The 14554-nt window shown below is 39.5% G+C and overlaps 1 protein-coding gene across 1 annotated transcript in view; it reads right to left on the bottom strand.

Moving 5' to 3' along the window:
• Positions 1 to 14554, bottom strand: part of rpap3 (RNA polymerase II associated protein 3) — a 62438-nt gene that overhangs the window by 17036 nt on the left and 30848 nt on the right. Inside the window, exons 9-11 of the mRNA XM_063058497.1 lie at positions 9366 to 9487; positions 6668 to 6738; positions 3049 to 3153 (exon numbers count right to left, since the gene is read on the bottom strand). Of these exons, the coding sequence (XP_062914567.1) occupies positions 3049 to 3153; positions 6668 to 6738; positions 9366 to 9487 (298 nt within the window). The remainder of the gene's footprint in view (positions 1 to 3048; positions 3154 to 6667; positions 6739 to 9365; positions 9488 to 14554) is intronic.

Below are 14554 nucleotides of genomic sequence, written 5' to 3'. Positions count from 1 at the left end.
TGATATCACACCGGAGGAAATATTGTATCATTTCTTAATGCATGCATTACTAAATGACAATAAAAGAGGACTGCATGTCTTCATAATCTAAAATTATTTGAAAATCAGAAAAGAGCTGCTGAAATCTAATAAAATTATTTTTTTGCAATGTAATACGTATTAATTTATGTAAATTTTCTAATCACAGTGAAGGCTTTAGTGCAAGGCTATAATAAGCAAACTGCCAAGGTATAACTTTATGGCTAATTTACATTAAGACTGTCAATTAGCCTTAAAGTTATACATTGGCAGTTTGCTGATAGTAGGAATACTTTCTCGTCCACCCCCCATCTCATCCCTCACATTGAATTGGAATAACTATACAATGAAGCATAACCTTCACGCTGTTTGCAATGCAGCAACCATGGCAATGCAGTTAATTTGTGCTGCCCACTCAATGTGATCAGTTTATGATGGCAATAATGAATATTAAAAGACAGAAACAGAGCAATCATTTGATTTACATTTCAGTTTATGTCCAGTCATAAACACTTTCAACTCTCGACTTTTGTCAACTCAGTTTTGCTGTATCTTCGTTTAAATGAGCCATTATACATGCTGCCCAACAGTCCATTAAACTAGAACCAAAATCAGGTTTAATATCACTGGCATATGTCATGAATTTGTTGTTTTGTGGCAGCAATACATAATAATATAAATTATAAATTACAATAAGTATATATAAAGAAGAAAATTAAATTAAATAGTGCAAAAGAGAGGAAAATACTGAGGTAGTGTTCATGGGTTCATTGTCCATTGAGAAATCTAATGGTGGAAGGGAAGAAACTGCTCCTGGAACATTATAGTGCATCCTCACGCTCCTGTACATCCTCCTTGATGGTAGCAATGAGAAGAGGGCATGTTTCCTTTCTTTTGTTGGAGGCATTCCTACAGTCTAACAGTTCTGTGAGTTAGCACGTCACTGTTCATTTTCAAAAGGCTTCCGTCAAAAGCAATGTAGACTGACAGGTGAGGCTTTCTTTCTACTACCAAACTTAAAACAAAGAAATAATTTATGCTGGTTCAACTCTGTGGTATAAATGCAGACCAGAATTCAATATATTGGACCTTTTGATTTCCTTGTTCTTGTTTAGTTCAGATCATGGGGAGAAGCTTCTACAGTAAAATCATAGAAAGCAAATTTCAAAGTTTAAAGTTCAAACAAGTCATTCAACTTTGCTAAAAACTGGCTTTATTCCAAGAAAAACAATCACCTAATTTTTAAGTAATATCACATTTATTAAAAGGCTGTGCGTGTGACAGATTTAATAAAAGGCTAGTGTATTGTAGAAATTCATGACTGCCTTCAATGTTGATTTTTATTTAGTGATATAGCAGGGGATAGGCCCTTTGAGCCACGCAGCCCCAGTAACTCATAACCCCGATGAACCCTCATCCATAACCCCAATTAACCCTCATCTAATTAGGGGACAATTTACAATAACCAATTAACCCGGGCACCTGGGGAAGATCCACACATTCCACGAAGGAGGACACACAGGGACTCCTTACAGAATGGTGCTGGAATTGAAATCCAAACTCCAGAACACCCTGAGCTGCAATGGAATCATACTAACCACTCTGCTAACATGGCATGTGCACTTTGGCCAAGATTTTGCTGGCACAAAAATCAGTCTCCAAAATAGCCTGCATATCTACAGTCTCATATGCTCCTGAGACTTGGACTACCTGAGGCATGCATCTCAAAGCAATAGAAAAGTACCATCAATGCCATTTCGCCAATGTGCATTGTTCCCCAGGCCAGCACTCCCAGTATTCAGATCCTGGTTCTCAGTTGGCAAGATGAGGCTAACCATGGGATGCCCTTTCTTACACTAGACTTCTAAAGCACTCTATCATACGAGGCTGTTTATTAGCAGACTGTGCAACATTCCCATTGACTCCAAGGAATCTCAGGGCCTACGTCTTATGTAGAGAAGGAGCATTCTGGATGGCAATGAGTACCTTGCGCCCATGATTTGGGAATGCATTAACTACCCACCTAACAGTTGCACCAGGCACATCCTGTCCCATCCAGAAAACAGCCTGTGAATCCAACACTTGCCTCACTAGTCACCACAGAACTCACAAAACTAAAGTAGCAGCAAGCCAGTGCATATACTGAAAGACTAATGCCTAATGGTTGTAAATTTGGCACCTTTTTGTATTTTTGATAATACCATTCAAGTTTAAACACTAAGTGACTACTATTTTCATGAAAACTAATAGAAATTGGAATCCAAAATGCAAAACTAATTGGTCCAAAAAAGGAGTCACGCACACCTTGCTAAGAGTAAACGTAATAGCTGTGCAATGTGTTGGTTTGTGTTTAAAAGATTCCCTATTAAATAGAAGAAATACTTATATTTCATAATTTGATTCCATACATTTTTATGAAAGTAATGACAAATGTTGAAGTGAGAATCAGGACATAAGAATTAATTGCACAGAAAAAAATTAACTTTCAAATAACTATGCCAGATTGAAAGAAGTTATCATTACTGAACTCGCCTGTTCAGGCTGTATCTGTGGAGGGAAATGGACAGTCAACATTTCAGGCTGAGACCCTTCATTACTGAATACGAGTACTGTTCATCTAATAATAACACAACTCTTCAGTGAAAGACACTTTTCAATTTACTTCCCTCAAATTATGATTTTAGAAGATAACTCCAAAAGGCTGTTGACAAAATTTAACAATATAGGCATTAAGCATAACTCTGCTTTAGTGTTGATACTTTTATACTTGAGTTTTTCTGCTGTATAGCCAAAGGAGGAAACTTTCAAAATACACCACAGCACACCATTCTTCTAAAAGATCACCTAATAATAATTGACATGATTTTTAGTAAATTTAAATGGAATTATTCTGGAAACATGGATCCTTCGTATTCTTCACCTACAGACCACGAAAAGTATTGAAGATAATTCAACACGCGATCGTACAAGGATATGCCTCTGTTGGTCCAGTTATTCTAAATTTCTACTTGATAGTAATTCAAAACTTACTGTAGACCTTAGATGAGGTGGCTTATCAATTGCTTTGACTAGCCTTGGAGCATCATCCTTCTCTCCCGATGATTTTGTAAGTGTATCTCCTTGCAAAGCTAATTCCTTGAAAAAAACATTGAAGTTCTCATTACAAATTGATTATAAATACGCAGAAGGCAGATATTTTCTGCTGCAGGCCTATGATTTATCAACTTCATTAGACTTCTAAACTTGCCAACCATCTCGTTTGTTGGCCGAGAAAAATCATTAGATATTACTAAGAATTCCTATTTATTTTCCGAACATATAATTCTGACCCAGACTTCAACTTTGTGCATTATAAACAATTAGTCAACTTAAACACAAGTTATTCTTATTACAATATTAATTTACAGAAACAGTCAATGAACTGTAAGGAAACTATGTCAAATATGTTCTTGTAAACCATTTCCAAAGTGTTCAATGCAGTGTCATCCCTCATTAAGGATGAAAGCTATTACTTTTCTCTAATTTCCTACCCATTTTCTTCAAGTTAAAATTATTGCAAAAAGTTCTTATACAGTGGATTCTGATTAGTTGGGCCATCAGGTAATCAAGGCAGCCACTCATTTGGGACAACTCTTAAAGAACACAAACTAATCGAGAAAATAGCTGGCATTCCTTTTTGTTCATTTGGGATACTATGCTGCTTCATTAGGGCAGGAGACTGAAGCTGAATCATATGTATTTGTGTGGCCATTGGATGCTACAAAATGTTTATAGTGAGCATTTTTTATATAGAGTCAGCTGTGTGTGTTTGTGTTCAAAAAGCAGTGACTTTGTCACTGGTAGTTGGTAAGAAATAAGCAATAAGACAAATTGGAACTGTTTTGCTCACGGCAGTTTAAGCATTGAGGCTTGTAGATGCCAGAAATGGCCAGGAGTGAAAATGAAACGATTCCACTACTTCAACAAGTTAGGAACTACAAAGAATTGAAAGGCATCAACAATCATCTTGAATGTTACCATGAAAATGAAGATTTGTAGGATGGAATCGTCGAGAGCATTGTACAAAGTCAGTCCATTATCTGCACTAGGTACTTGTGCTGGATTTGTTAATCTACAAAGAATTCCTCTGTTGACAAATATTGGGAACTAATAAAGACTTTTAGCACTGCAGTAGTATTGGTAGTGCTCTAATTTCTTCTGTATTTCATTTAAATATGTAATTTGTTATTCAGTCAAACAGTAGTTTGTCTTTTTTATATATTAACAACAATTTCCATTAAACTTTTGATATTTGGAGCAGCTGTTTAATTGGACCAAAATGTACTGGCTCCGATGTGACCTAATTAACTAGAATTGACTGTATTTATTTACTAAAATGAGGCCACCATTCAACCCATTCAAGGCTGTGCCACCTTGCAAAACAATCCCATTCTAAAAACTACAGATGCTATGATAAAGATTGCTCACATTTTCTTCAACCATTGCATGCTAACACCCTTTATGCACAAGGGAGTCATTTGCGTGGGAACCTCCAAAAGAGTGATCCAATTAACCCTGCCTTTTGCTCCATCTCAAAAGCTCTGAAAAAGTTTCTATGTTCAACTATTAATCCACTTAATCATAAAACATAGGAGTAAAATCAGCCTAATGTGTCTGCTCCATTATTCCATCATGACTGAATTATCCTCAGCCCCATTCTCCTGCCTTCTCCTCATAACCTTCGAAACCCTTACTATTCAAAAACCTATCAACCACTGCTTTAAATATACCCAATTACTTGGCCTCCACAGCAGTCTGTGGTAATGAATTCCACAGATTCACAATGTTCTGGCTAAGAAAATTCCTACTCATCTCTTTTCTAAAGGGACAACTTTCTGTTCTGAGACTGTCCCATGATTGGAAACATCCATTCTATGTCCATTCTACCTAGGCCTTTCAATATTCAGGAAGATTCAATTAGATCCCCCCTCCCCCACCATTCTTCTGAATTCCAGGCCCAGAGCCAAACACTCCTTGGATATTAATCCTTTCATTCCCAGAATTGTTGTCCAAAGCTTCCTTTGGGCCCTCTCTAATGCCAACACCTCCTTTCTTAGCCCAAAACTGCTCTCCAATGATAGCACATCCTTTCTGGGCCCAAAACATCTTGTAGTCCTCCCACTTTCAAATCTCTTACCAGCTCTTCTTTCAGTTAGTCCTGACAAAGGGTCTCGGCCCGAAACGTCGAATGTACCTCTTCCAATAGATGCTGCCTGGCCTGCTGCGTTCACCAGCAATTTTTATGTGTGTTGCTTGAAATTCCAGCATCTACAGATTTCCTCGTGTTTACAGTACTTCAAATATAGTCTGACCAATCCCTGACAAAGCCCAGCATTACATCTTAGTCCTCCCAAAATGAGTGCTAATATTGCATTTGCCTTCTTTAATACAGACTCAACCTGCAAGTTAACCTTTAGGGATTCCTGCATGCAGCCTCCTAAGTCCCCTTGCACCTCTCATTTCTGAATTTACACCCTATTCATAAAATAGGCTACACCTTTATTATTTCCACTAAAGTGCATGATTATATACTTCCCTGCACTGTTTTCCAACTGCCATTTCTTTGCCAATCTCCTAATCTATCTGTCCTTTGCACACTCCCTGCTTCCTCAACACTACCTGCCCCTCCATCTATTTTTGTTTCATTCATAAACTTGGTCACAAAGCCATCAATTCCATCATCCAGGTCATTAACATAACGAGAAAAGTAGCAGACCTAACATCAACCCCTGTGCAATACTAGTCACCGACAGCCAACCAGAAAATGCCTTTCATTCCCACTTGTTGCCTTCTGCCACACAGCTAATATTCTACCTATGTTAACATCTTTCCTGTAATACCATGAGCTCTTATCTTGTTTAGTAGCCTCATGTATGGCACCTTGTGTGCACGTGGCCAAGTGGTTAAGGCATTGGACTAGCTACCTGAAGGTCGTGAGTTCGAGCCCCAGCCAAGAGAACGTGTTGTGTCCTTGAGCAAGGCACTTAATCACACATTGCTCTGCGACGACACTGGTGCCAAGCTGTATGGGTCCTAATGCCCTTCCCTTGGACAACATTGGTGTCGTGGAGAGGGGAGACTTGCAGCATGGGCAACTGCTGGTCTTCCATACAACCTTGCCAAGGCCTGCGCCCTGGAGTGAAGACTTTCCAGGCGCAGATCCATGGTCTCGCAAGACAAATGGATGTATAGCACCTTGTTGAAGACCTACTGAAAATCCAAGTAACAACATTACCTGTTAAATATTACTGTTGATTCTGCTTCTTTCACTCCTTCTGACATTGCATTCCAGTCCACAGCAACCATTGTGTTAAATAAAATATTCTTCACTTCAGCTTTGGCTGTATCTTCTGGTTATCAAATTGTTTTATTGTTGACAACTTCTCATTTACTCTCAAATCTATCACGATTTTAATAACATTTACTAATGGTATATCTACACCTATTTTAATGCCATAATTTGAACAATCTGCTACTGGTATCGATGAACACACTGCGGACATAGGCAGGAAGGATATACATGAGATGGTTGTTTCCAAAATGCAATTATTATACAATTTAATTCTATAATTTTCCTTTACACAATGCAATACAAGTTCTTCATTCTTACCTTGTTTATTTTTCCAAGTTCAGTTAAAGCCTGCTTGTTTCCTGGTTCCAGCCTTAGCACCATTTCAAAGTCTAATTAAATAATTAAAATGCAATTAAAAACTGTTTAAATGATCAACCGCAAATGAAGCAATTGTGCTACAGAAGTGAAAGTAATGACCATCTCCAAGAGAGAGAGGATCAAAAACCTGGGTGTTACCATCAGAAACTTAATGGATCAGGTCAGAACCTGGACTCATCTCCCACACCAACCATTTTCCACTACTGACAAAGCACTAATCAGAGGTACTTTCCACTTAACTTATCCAGAAGCAACAACTCAAGTGTCAGTATCTTCCGGAACATACAGATGCAAGAAAAAGTTTGTGAACCCTTTGAAATTACCTGATTTTCTCCATTAACTACTCATAAAATGTGGTCTGATCTTATACAAGTCACAATAATAGACAAGCACAATCTGCCTAAACTAATAACACACAAACAATTGTACTTCTTCACACCAATACTGATTACACCATATAAACAGTCAATCTACATTCAAAGAAGTACATGAACCTCTGGGGTAATGCCTTCTGCAAAAGCTATTTGGAGTCAAACAATGAGATGAGATTGGTGATATAGGTTTTGGAGGTGCCCAGCTCTATAAAAGAGACACACAAAATCAGAACGCACAATGTGTTCAGTAACGACATGATTCAGAACGGAAGTAAGGAGCGTTTTGTTTTAGCTGGAGAGGTGAATCCGTGGATTGCTCTGCTACAGACTGCAGTGGAGGCCAAATCCTTGGGTATATTTAAAGCGGAAGTCGATAGATTCCTGATTGGTTGGGGCATCAAGGGATATGATGAAGATCAGACTACATTTTATGAATATTTAATGCAGAAAACCAGATAATTTCCAAGGGCTCTCAAACTTTCACTTGCAGCTGTAAAATTCCATTTGACTGGCGCCTGTCAATCACACTAAATGTTCTTGCACTAAAACATCATAGTGCATTCTAACTACAGCATGCTCTATGACCAATAGTGTCATAGGATCAATATCGTGGAAGCAACAGCACTACACAGACACTTTGCCAGGATTGCAGCAGTTTAGGAAGGTCACCAATTCCCTATCTCACTGACATGCCCAATTCTCAGGGCACTTAGGAATTGATGTTGGTCCTGCCAACAACACCCGGATTATGAAAGAAAAAAAATTACTTTACAAATAATTAAGATGCAAAAATCTTTCAATGTTTAGATTATTGAAGAAATCAGCAAAATTATAAAGCAATTATTTGCATGAATAAACTCTGCTCGGATTTCAAGCTGAGTACAGGTATCGATTACAACAGACGTTTTGATGACAAATTCCGCCATCTTCAGGGATCATGCCCAGGCAGTATAGCCAGAAACCTGAAGAAATTAATACCATATTAAGATTAATACCATCCACAAACCCGTAAGGAAGCTCAAATCACAGCTTACGCGGGTAAAAGATGACCTGGGACTCAAGTTGCCTAAAGTTTACATGATTCCCCGTGAATGCAGAGCAGCATATATTGGCCAGACACAGTGGAAGCCCACATCAAGGATCACAGGAGGTGTATTCGATTGGATTACCCGGAGAAATCGGCAGTAGCAGAACATTGCATTCGCAATGACCATAGGATTGTCTTCAACAGCGCAAAACTGCTGTGCTGCGCCAATGGCTTTTGGGACTGCTGGGTAAAGGAAGCCATTGAAATAAAACTGGAGGAAAAGAATTTTAACAAAGATGAAGGTCTCGTTCCAAGGATTGGAATTCAATTGTAAACAATGTGGGAGAATGGAACTCTTTTTGGACAGGGTCTAGCCAACCAGGAGGGATGGACTACAAGGGTATAAATACCACCAGACTAGATATGCCCAGGCATCATCCCTGACGAAGATCGTGGAATTTGTCATCGAAAAGCTGGTTATAATTGATACATGTACCCAGTTGGAAGCCCGAGAAGAGTTTATTCATCCTATAGACCAGGAAAGCACTAGATCCTTTTTCAATTATTTTTATATTTTGTTATGTATGGTTGGCTAATTGGTCCATCAATTCCATTGTGGCTTTCAGAACAATTCATCCACGTGCTTTCTTTTCTGCAGACTGCTTTCTGTCTCTCACCAAAGTTACAAACACGAACTGAATGTCTGTCATTTTGTCCAGAGAGACAAATGGGATTACATACTTTTAGCAAGTAACAGGATATTGGTCACTAAGATTAATGGGCCAAATGATCATAGTAATTGACAAGATCACACCCAGATTAACTAAATATCAATAGCTTTCCCATGCAAGAACACAATGACAAATGAAAAGTAACTGGCATGGGAGACCTCCATGTTACAGAAGTTGGCACTTACATAATTCACAAATCACTCCCAAAACAACCTGGCATAAGAAAAAAGATCTGCACTTAATTTATGTGAAAATAGCAAATAAACACAAATTCTAGATGCAAACGCAGGTGATGCAGCTTCATGTTACAGAATATTGTGAAGAAACATAACACAGGGTTCTCCTGTTATACAAGTTCAGAGAATCCAACTTGTCCCCCCCAATAAGTCTTCAATACAAAATAAAACAGTGACTTCTGTTAATTTCTGTTCAAATTAACTGCAAAATCCAAGAGGAATTTTTCTTTGAAATAAAAATCATTTTTCTAAGCTTTAAACCATTCTCACCTTCTTTTGCTTCCTTTAATTTCCCAAGGCATAAACGGGCAGTTCCTCTTCGTGCAAAGGCTTTGGAATAAGTATTGTCCAATGAGATTGCTTGGCTGCAGTCAGCTTCTGCCTCTGCAAACCTAGAGAGTGTCAGTAAGTGGCTCAAAGGTGTTATAACAATTGGTTGTGAAAGAAAACATTTTCTTTGGTGCTGTCTTAAGAATATGTTTAATATTGCATGAGTACCTCAAAATATTTTATTTCAAAACATATGTATTTATGAATAAATAATCTCTCCACATATTGCCAGATTTTAGGAAGTTGAACATTAATTACAATTGATTTGAACCAAATAAAATTAGTATCAATAATAACTAAAAATAGGTCAAGTACATCAACAAACTAGAGTTCATCACAGAGGAGAATGAAAAGGTGTATGTTTTTTCAGATAGTCTCACATGGACAAGGATATCAAACACCACGTCACAACCCATTTAACCTAATGCATTTGTTTCTACACCTTCCCTCACCTCAGATACAACTTAAAGAAAACTAATAGTCTAAGACAAACACTGATAGTTAACCTTTTAAATTTGATGACATTATAAAATATCATATTTGAGAAAGATTTGCCTGAATGGTTGCTATTTCAACGATTAGACTCAAAACTCAGAATATGGATTTGAAAATATTAAAATTTAAACTTACAGTAATACTACCAATGTCATTTGATTACAGAGTACTTATGGAATATCAACAATTATCATGATAAATTTAAGGCAACATTAATTTTAACTAAATTAAATAACTGTTTTTAGTTAACATGCAAACAAGCCAACTAACCTAACATACCTTTGCACTGTGGGAGGAAGCAGGAGCATCTGGAGGAAACCCACATGGACATAGGTACAAACTCCATAAGATATAGGATGTAGGAGCAGAATTGGGCCATTTGGCTCATCCAGTATGCTCCACCAATCAAGAATCTATCAAACTCTGCCTTAAACACACATAAAGACTTGGCCTCCACAGCTACCTGTAGCAAAAAATTCCACAGGTTCACCACTCAATAGGTTTCAATGAATTCTAATGAATACAGGTCCAGAACCATCAAACGCTCTTCACACAAACCATTCAATCCTGGAATAATTTTCATGAACCTCCTTTGAACCTTCTCTAGTTTCAGCTCATTCTTTCTTCACCAAGGGGCCCAAACCTGCTCACAATATGCCAAGTGAGGCCTCACCAGTGCTTTATAAAGTCTCAACATTACATCCTTGCTTTTATATTCTGACTCAAGGCTAACACTGCATTTAGAATTAGAATTTAAATAAACTGTCCCATAGCCTGCTGGTCCTAACTTTAATGCTGCGGTAGCATTTGCCTTTAGTAAGCAGATAAAACAGTTTATGGTTGGGGTGACTGGCGTCCTTGATGATCTTTCAGGCCTTCTTTCTGCACCTGCTGCTATAAATGTCCATAATGGAGGGAAGTTCACATCCACAGATGTGCTGGTTGTCCGTACCACTCTCTGCAGTGCCTAGCGATCAAGGCTAGTACAGTTCCCATACCAGGCGGTGATACGGCCAGTCGGTAGGCTCCCAATGGTGCCCCTGTAAAAGGTCTTGAGGATTTAGGGACCCATGCCGAGGGTCTTCATCACCACTAGAAATTAGGTTGATCAAAGTCATGTCATCCGTGAATTTGATCAGGTTGGAGCTGTGTGTGCCAGTACAGACGTGGGTGTAAAGGGAGTAGAGAAGGGGACTCAGGACACAACCTTGGGTGGGGGAGAGAACCGGTGTTGACAGAGGTGAGGGAGTCCATCCTTATCACCTGCCAATGATCCGATAGGAAGCTGAAGTCCCTGAGCTTCCTGTCAAGTATGGAAGGAATTATGGTGTTAAATGCTGAACTGTAGTCCAGGAACAATATTTTAATATATACGTCACTCTTCTCCAGGTGAGTGAGGACGGTGTGCAATGCTGTAGCTATGGACGGTTCCGTCAGTAGGCGAATTGCCTTCCTCATCACAGAATCAACCTGCAAATTAACATTTAGGGAATCCTGCACGAGGACTCCCAAGTTCCTTTGCACCTCCATTTTTTTTTATTTTCTCATTTTAAAAAAAAGTTAACCCTTCATTATTTCTGCCAAAGTGCTTGACCATACACTTCGCAAGTGTATTCCATCTGCCATTTCTTTGCCCATTTTCCTAATTTGTCCAAGTCCTTCTATAGCCTACTTTCTCAAAGCTACCTGTCCCTCCATCCATCTTCACATTCTCTGCAAGTTTTGCAACAACGTTTCATTGACATATAATGAGAAAAAGAACTGGCCCCAACGCAGACTCCTGTGGATCATCACTAGTCACCGGCAGCCAATTGGAAAAGGCCCCCTTTATTCCCACTCTTTGCCTCCTGCCAATCAGCCACTGCTTTATCCATGCCAGAACCTTCCCTGTAATACCATGAGCTCATAGCTTGTTAAGCAGCCTCACGTGTGGCACCTTGTCAAAGGCTTTTTGAAAATCCAAGTACACAACAATCAATTTTTCTTTGTCTCTCCTGCTTGTTATTTCTCTAAAGAATTCCAGCAGAATTGTCAGGTAAGATTTTCCCTTGAGGAAACCATGCTGAACATTGCCTATTTTATCATGTGCCTCCAACTGCCCCAAGACCTCACCCTTAATAATCATCTCCAACATTTTCCCAACCACTGAGGGCAGACTAGCTGGCCTATAGTTTCTTTTCCTCTGCCTGTCTTCCTTAAGGAGTAGAGTGACATTTGCAATTTTCCAGTCTTCTAGAATCAATCCAGTCTAGCGATTCTTGAAAGATCATTACAATCTCTTCAACCACCTCTTTCAGAACACTAGCATGTACACCATCTGGTCCAGGAAAACATCAGTCCTTTCAGTTTCCCAAGAACTTTCTCTCCAGTAATGGTAACTTAACACACTTCATGCTCCCGACACCTAGAACTTCCACCATCTGCTAGTGCAAAATACAGAGAAGAATGATGCAAAATACTTATTCAGTTCGTCCATCATTTCCTTGACCCCCACTACAAACCCTCCAGCATTGTTTTCCAGCAGTCTGAGATCCACTCTTGCCTCTCTTTTACACTTCATCTATCTGAAGAATCTTTTGGTATACAACAGGAATTCTGCAGATGCTGGAAATTCAAGCAACACACATAAAAGTTGCTGGTGAACACAGCAGGCCAGGCAGCATCTCTAGGAAGAGGTGCAGTCTAACGCAGGACTAACGAAGGGTCCTGACGAAGGGTCTCGGCCTGAAATACCAACTGCACCTCTTCCTAGAGATGCTGCCTGGCCTGCTGCGTTCACCAGCAACTTTTATGTGTGTTGCTTAATCTTTTGGTATCCTCCTCTACTTTATTGGCTAGCTTACTTTATCTTCTTAATGACTTTTAGTTCCCTTCTCTTGGTTATTAAAAGCTTCCTAATCATCTACCTTCTCACTAACTTTTGTTCTGGTGTATGCCCTCTCTTTGGCTTTTATGTTGGCTCTGACTTTTCTTGTTAGCCACGGTTGTGTCATCTTGCCTTTGGAATACTACGTCTTCTTTGGAATGTATATATCCTGCGCCTTCCAATTTGCTTACAGAAATTACAAAGAAACATAGAAAATAGGTGCAGGAGTAGGCTATTCGGCCCTTCGAGCCTGCACCGCCACTTATTATGATCATGGCTGATCATCCAACTCAGAACCCTGCACCAGCCTTCCCTCCATACCCCCTGATCCCTTTAGACACAAGGGCCATATCTAACTGCCTCTTAAATATAGCCAATGAACTAGCCTCAACTGTTTCCTGTGGCAGAGAAATCCACAGATTCACCACTCTCTGTGTGAAGAAATTTTTCCTAATCTCGGTCCTAAAAGGCTTCCCCTTTATCCTCAAACTGTGACCCCTCGTTCTGGACTTCCCCAACATAGGGAACAATCTTCCTGCATCTACCCTGTCCAATCCCTTTAGGATTTTGTACGTTTCAATCAGATCCCCCCTCAATCTTCTAAATTCCAACGAGTATAAGCCTAGTTCATCCAGTCTTTCATCATATGAAAGTCCTGCCATCCCAGGAATCAATCTGGTGAACCTTCTTTGTACTCCCTCTATGGCAAGGATGTCTTTCCTCAGATTAGGGACCAAAACTGCACACAATACTCCAGGTGTGGTCTCACCAAGGCCTTGTACAACTGCAGTAGTACCTCCCTGCTCCTGTACTCGAATCCTCTCGCTATAAATGCCAGCATACCATTCGCCTTTTTCACCGCCTGCTGTACCTGCATGCCCACTTTCAATGACTGGTGTATAATGACACCCAGGTCTCGTTGCACCTCCCCTTTTCCTAATCGGCCACCATTCAGATAATAATCTGTTTTCCTGTTTTTGCCACCAAAGTGGATAACTTCACATTCATCCACATTAAATTGCATCTGCCATGAATTTGCCCGCTCACCCAACCTATCCAAGTCACCCTGCATCCTCTTAGCATCCTCCCCTGCCGTTATTGTGTCATCCGCAAACTTGGAGATGCTGCATTTAATTCCCTCATCCAAGTCATTAATATATATTGTAAACAACTGGGGTCCCAGCACTGAGCCTTGCGGTACCCCACTAGTCACTGTCTGCCATTCTGAAAAGGTCCCGTTTATTCCCACTCTTTGCTTCCTGTCTGCCAACCAATTCTCTATCCACATCAATACCTTACCCGCAATACTGTGTGCTTTAAGTTTGCACACTAATCTCCTGTGTGGGGCCTTGTCAAAAGCCTTTTGAAAATCCAAATATACCACATCCACTGGTTCTCCCCTATCCACTCTACTAGTTACATCCTCAAAAAATTCTATGAGATTCGTCAGACATGATTTTCCTTTCACAAATCCATACTGACTTTGTCCGATGATTTCACCGCTTTCAAAATGTGCTGTTATCACATCTTTGATAACTGACTCTAGCAGTTTCCCCACCACCGATATTAGGCTAACCGGTCTATAATTCCCTGGTTTCTCTCTCCTTTTTTAAAAAGTCATTGCTGCTCTGCCGTTATCCTTGCTTATGTTCTTTTCCAATCAACTCGGGCCAAATCCTTTCTCATGCCTCTGTAATTCCCTTTATTCCATTGTAATACTTGTATATCTGAATTTAGCACCTCTTTCTCAAATTTCAGGGTGAATTCA

This window comes from Mobula hypostoma, chromosome 9, assembly GCF_963921235.1.
Source record: "Mobula hypostoma chromosome 9, sMobHyp1.1, whole genome shotgun sequence".
NCBI lineage: Eukaryota > Metazoa > Chordata > Chondrichthyes > Myliobatiformes > Myliobatidae > Mobula > Mobula hypostoma.
Note: the sequence above shows the minus strand (reverse complement) of the source record. Positions and strands in the feature narration are given on the sequence as shown.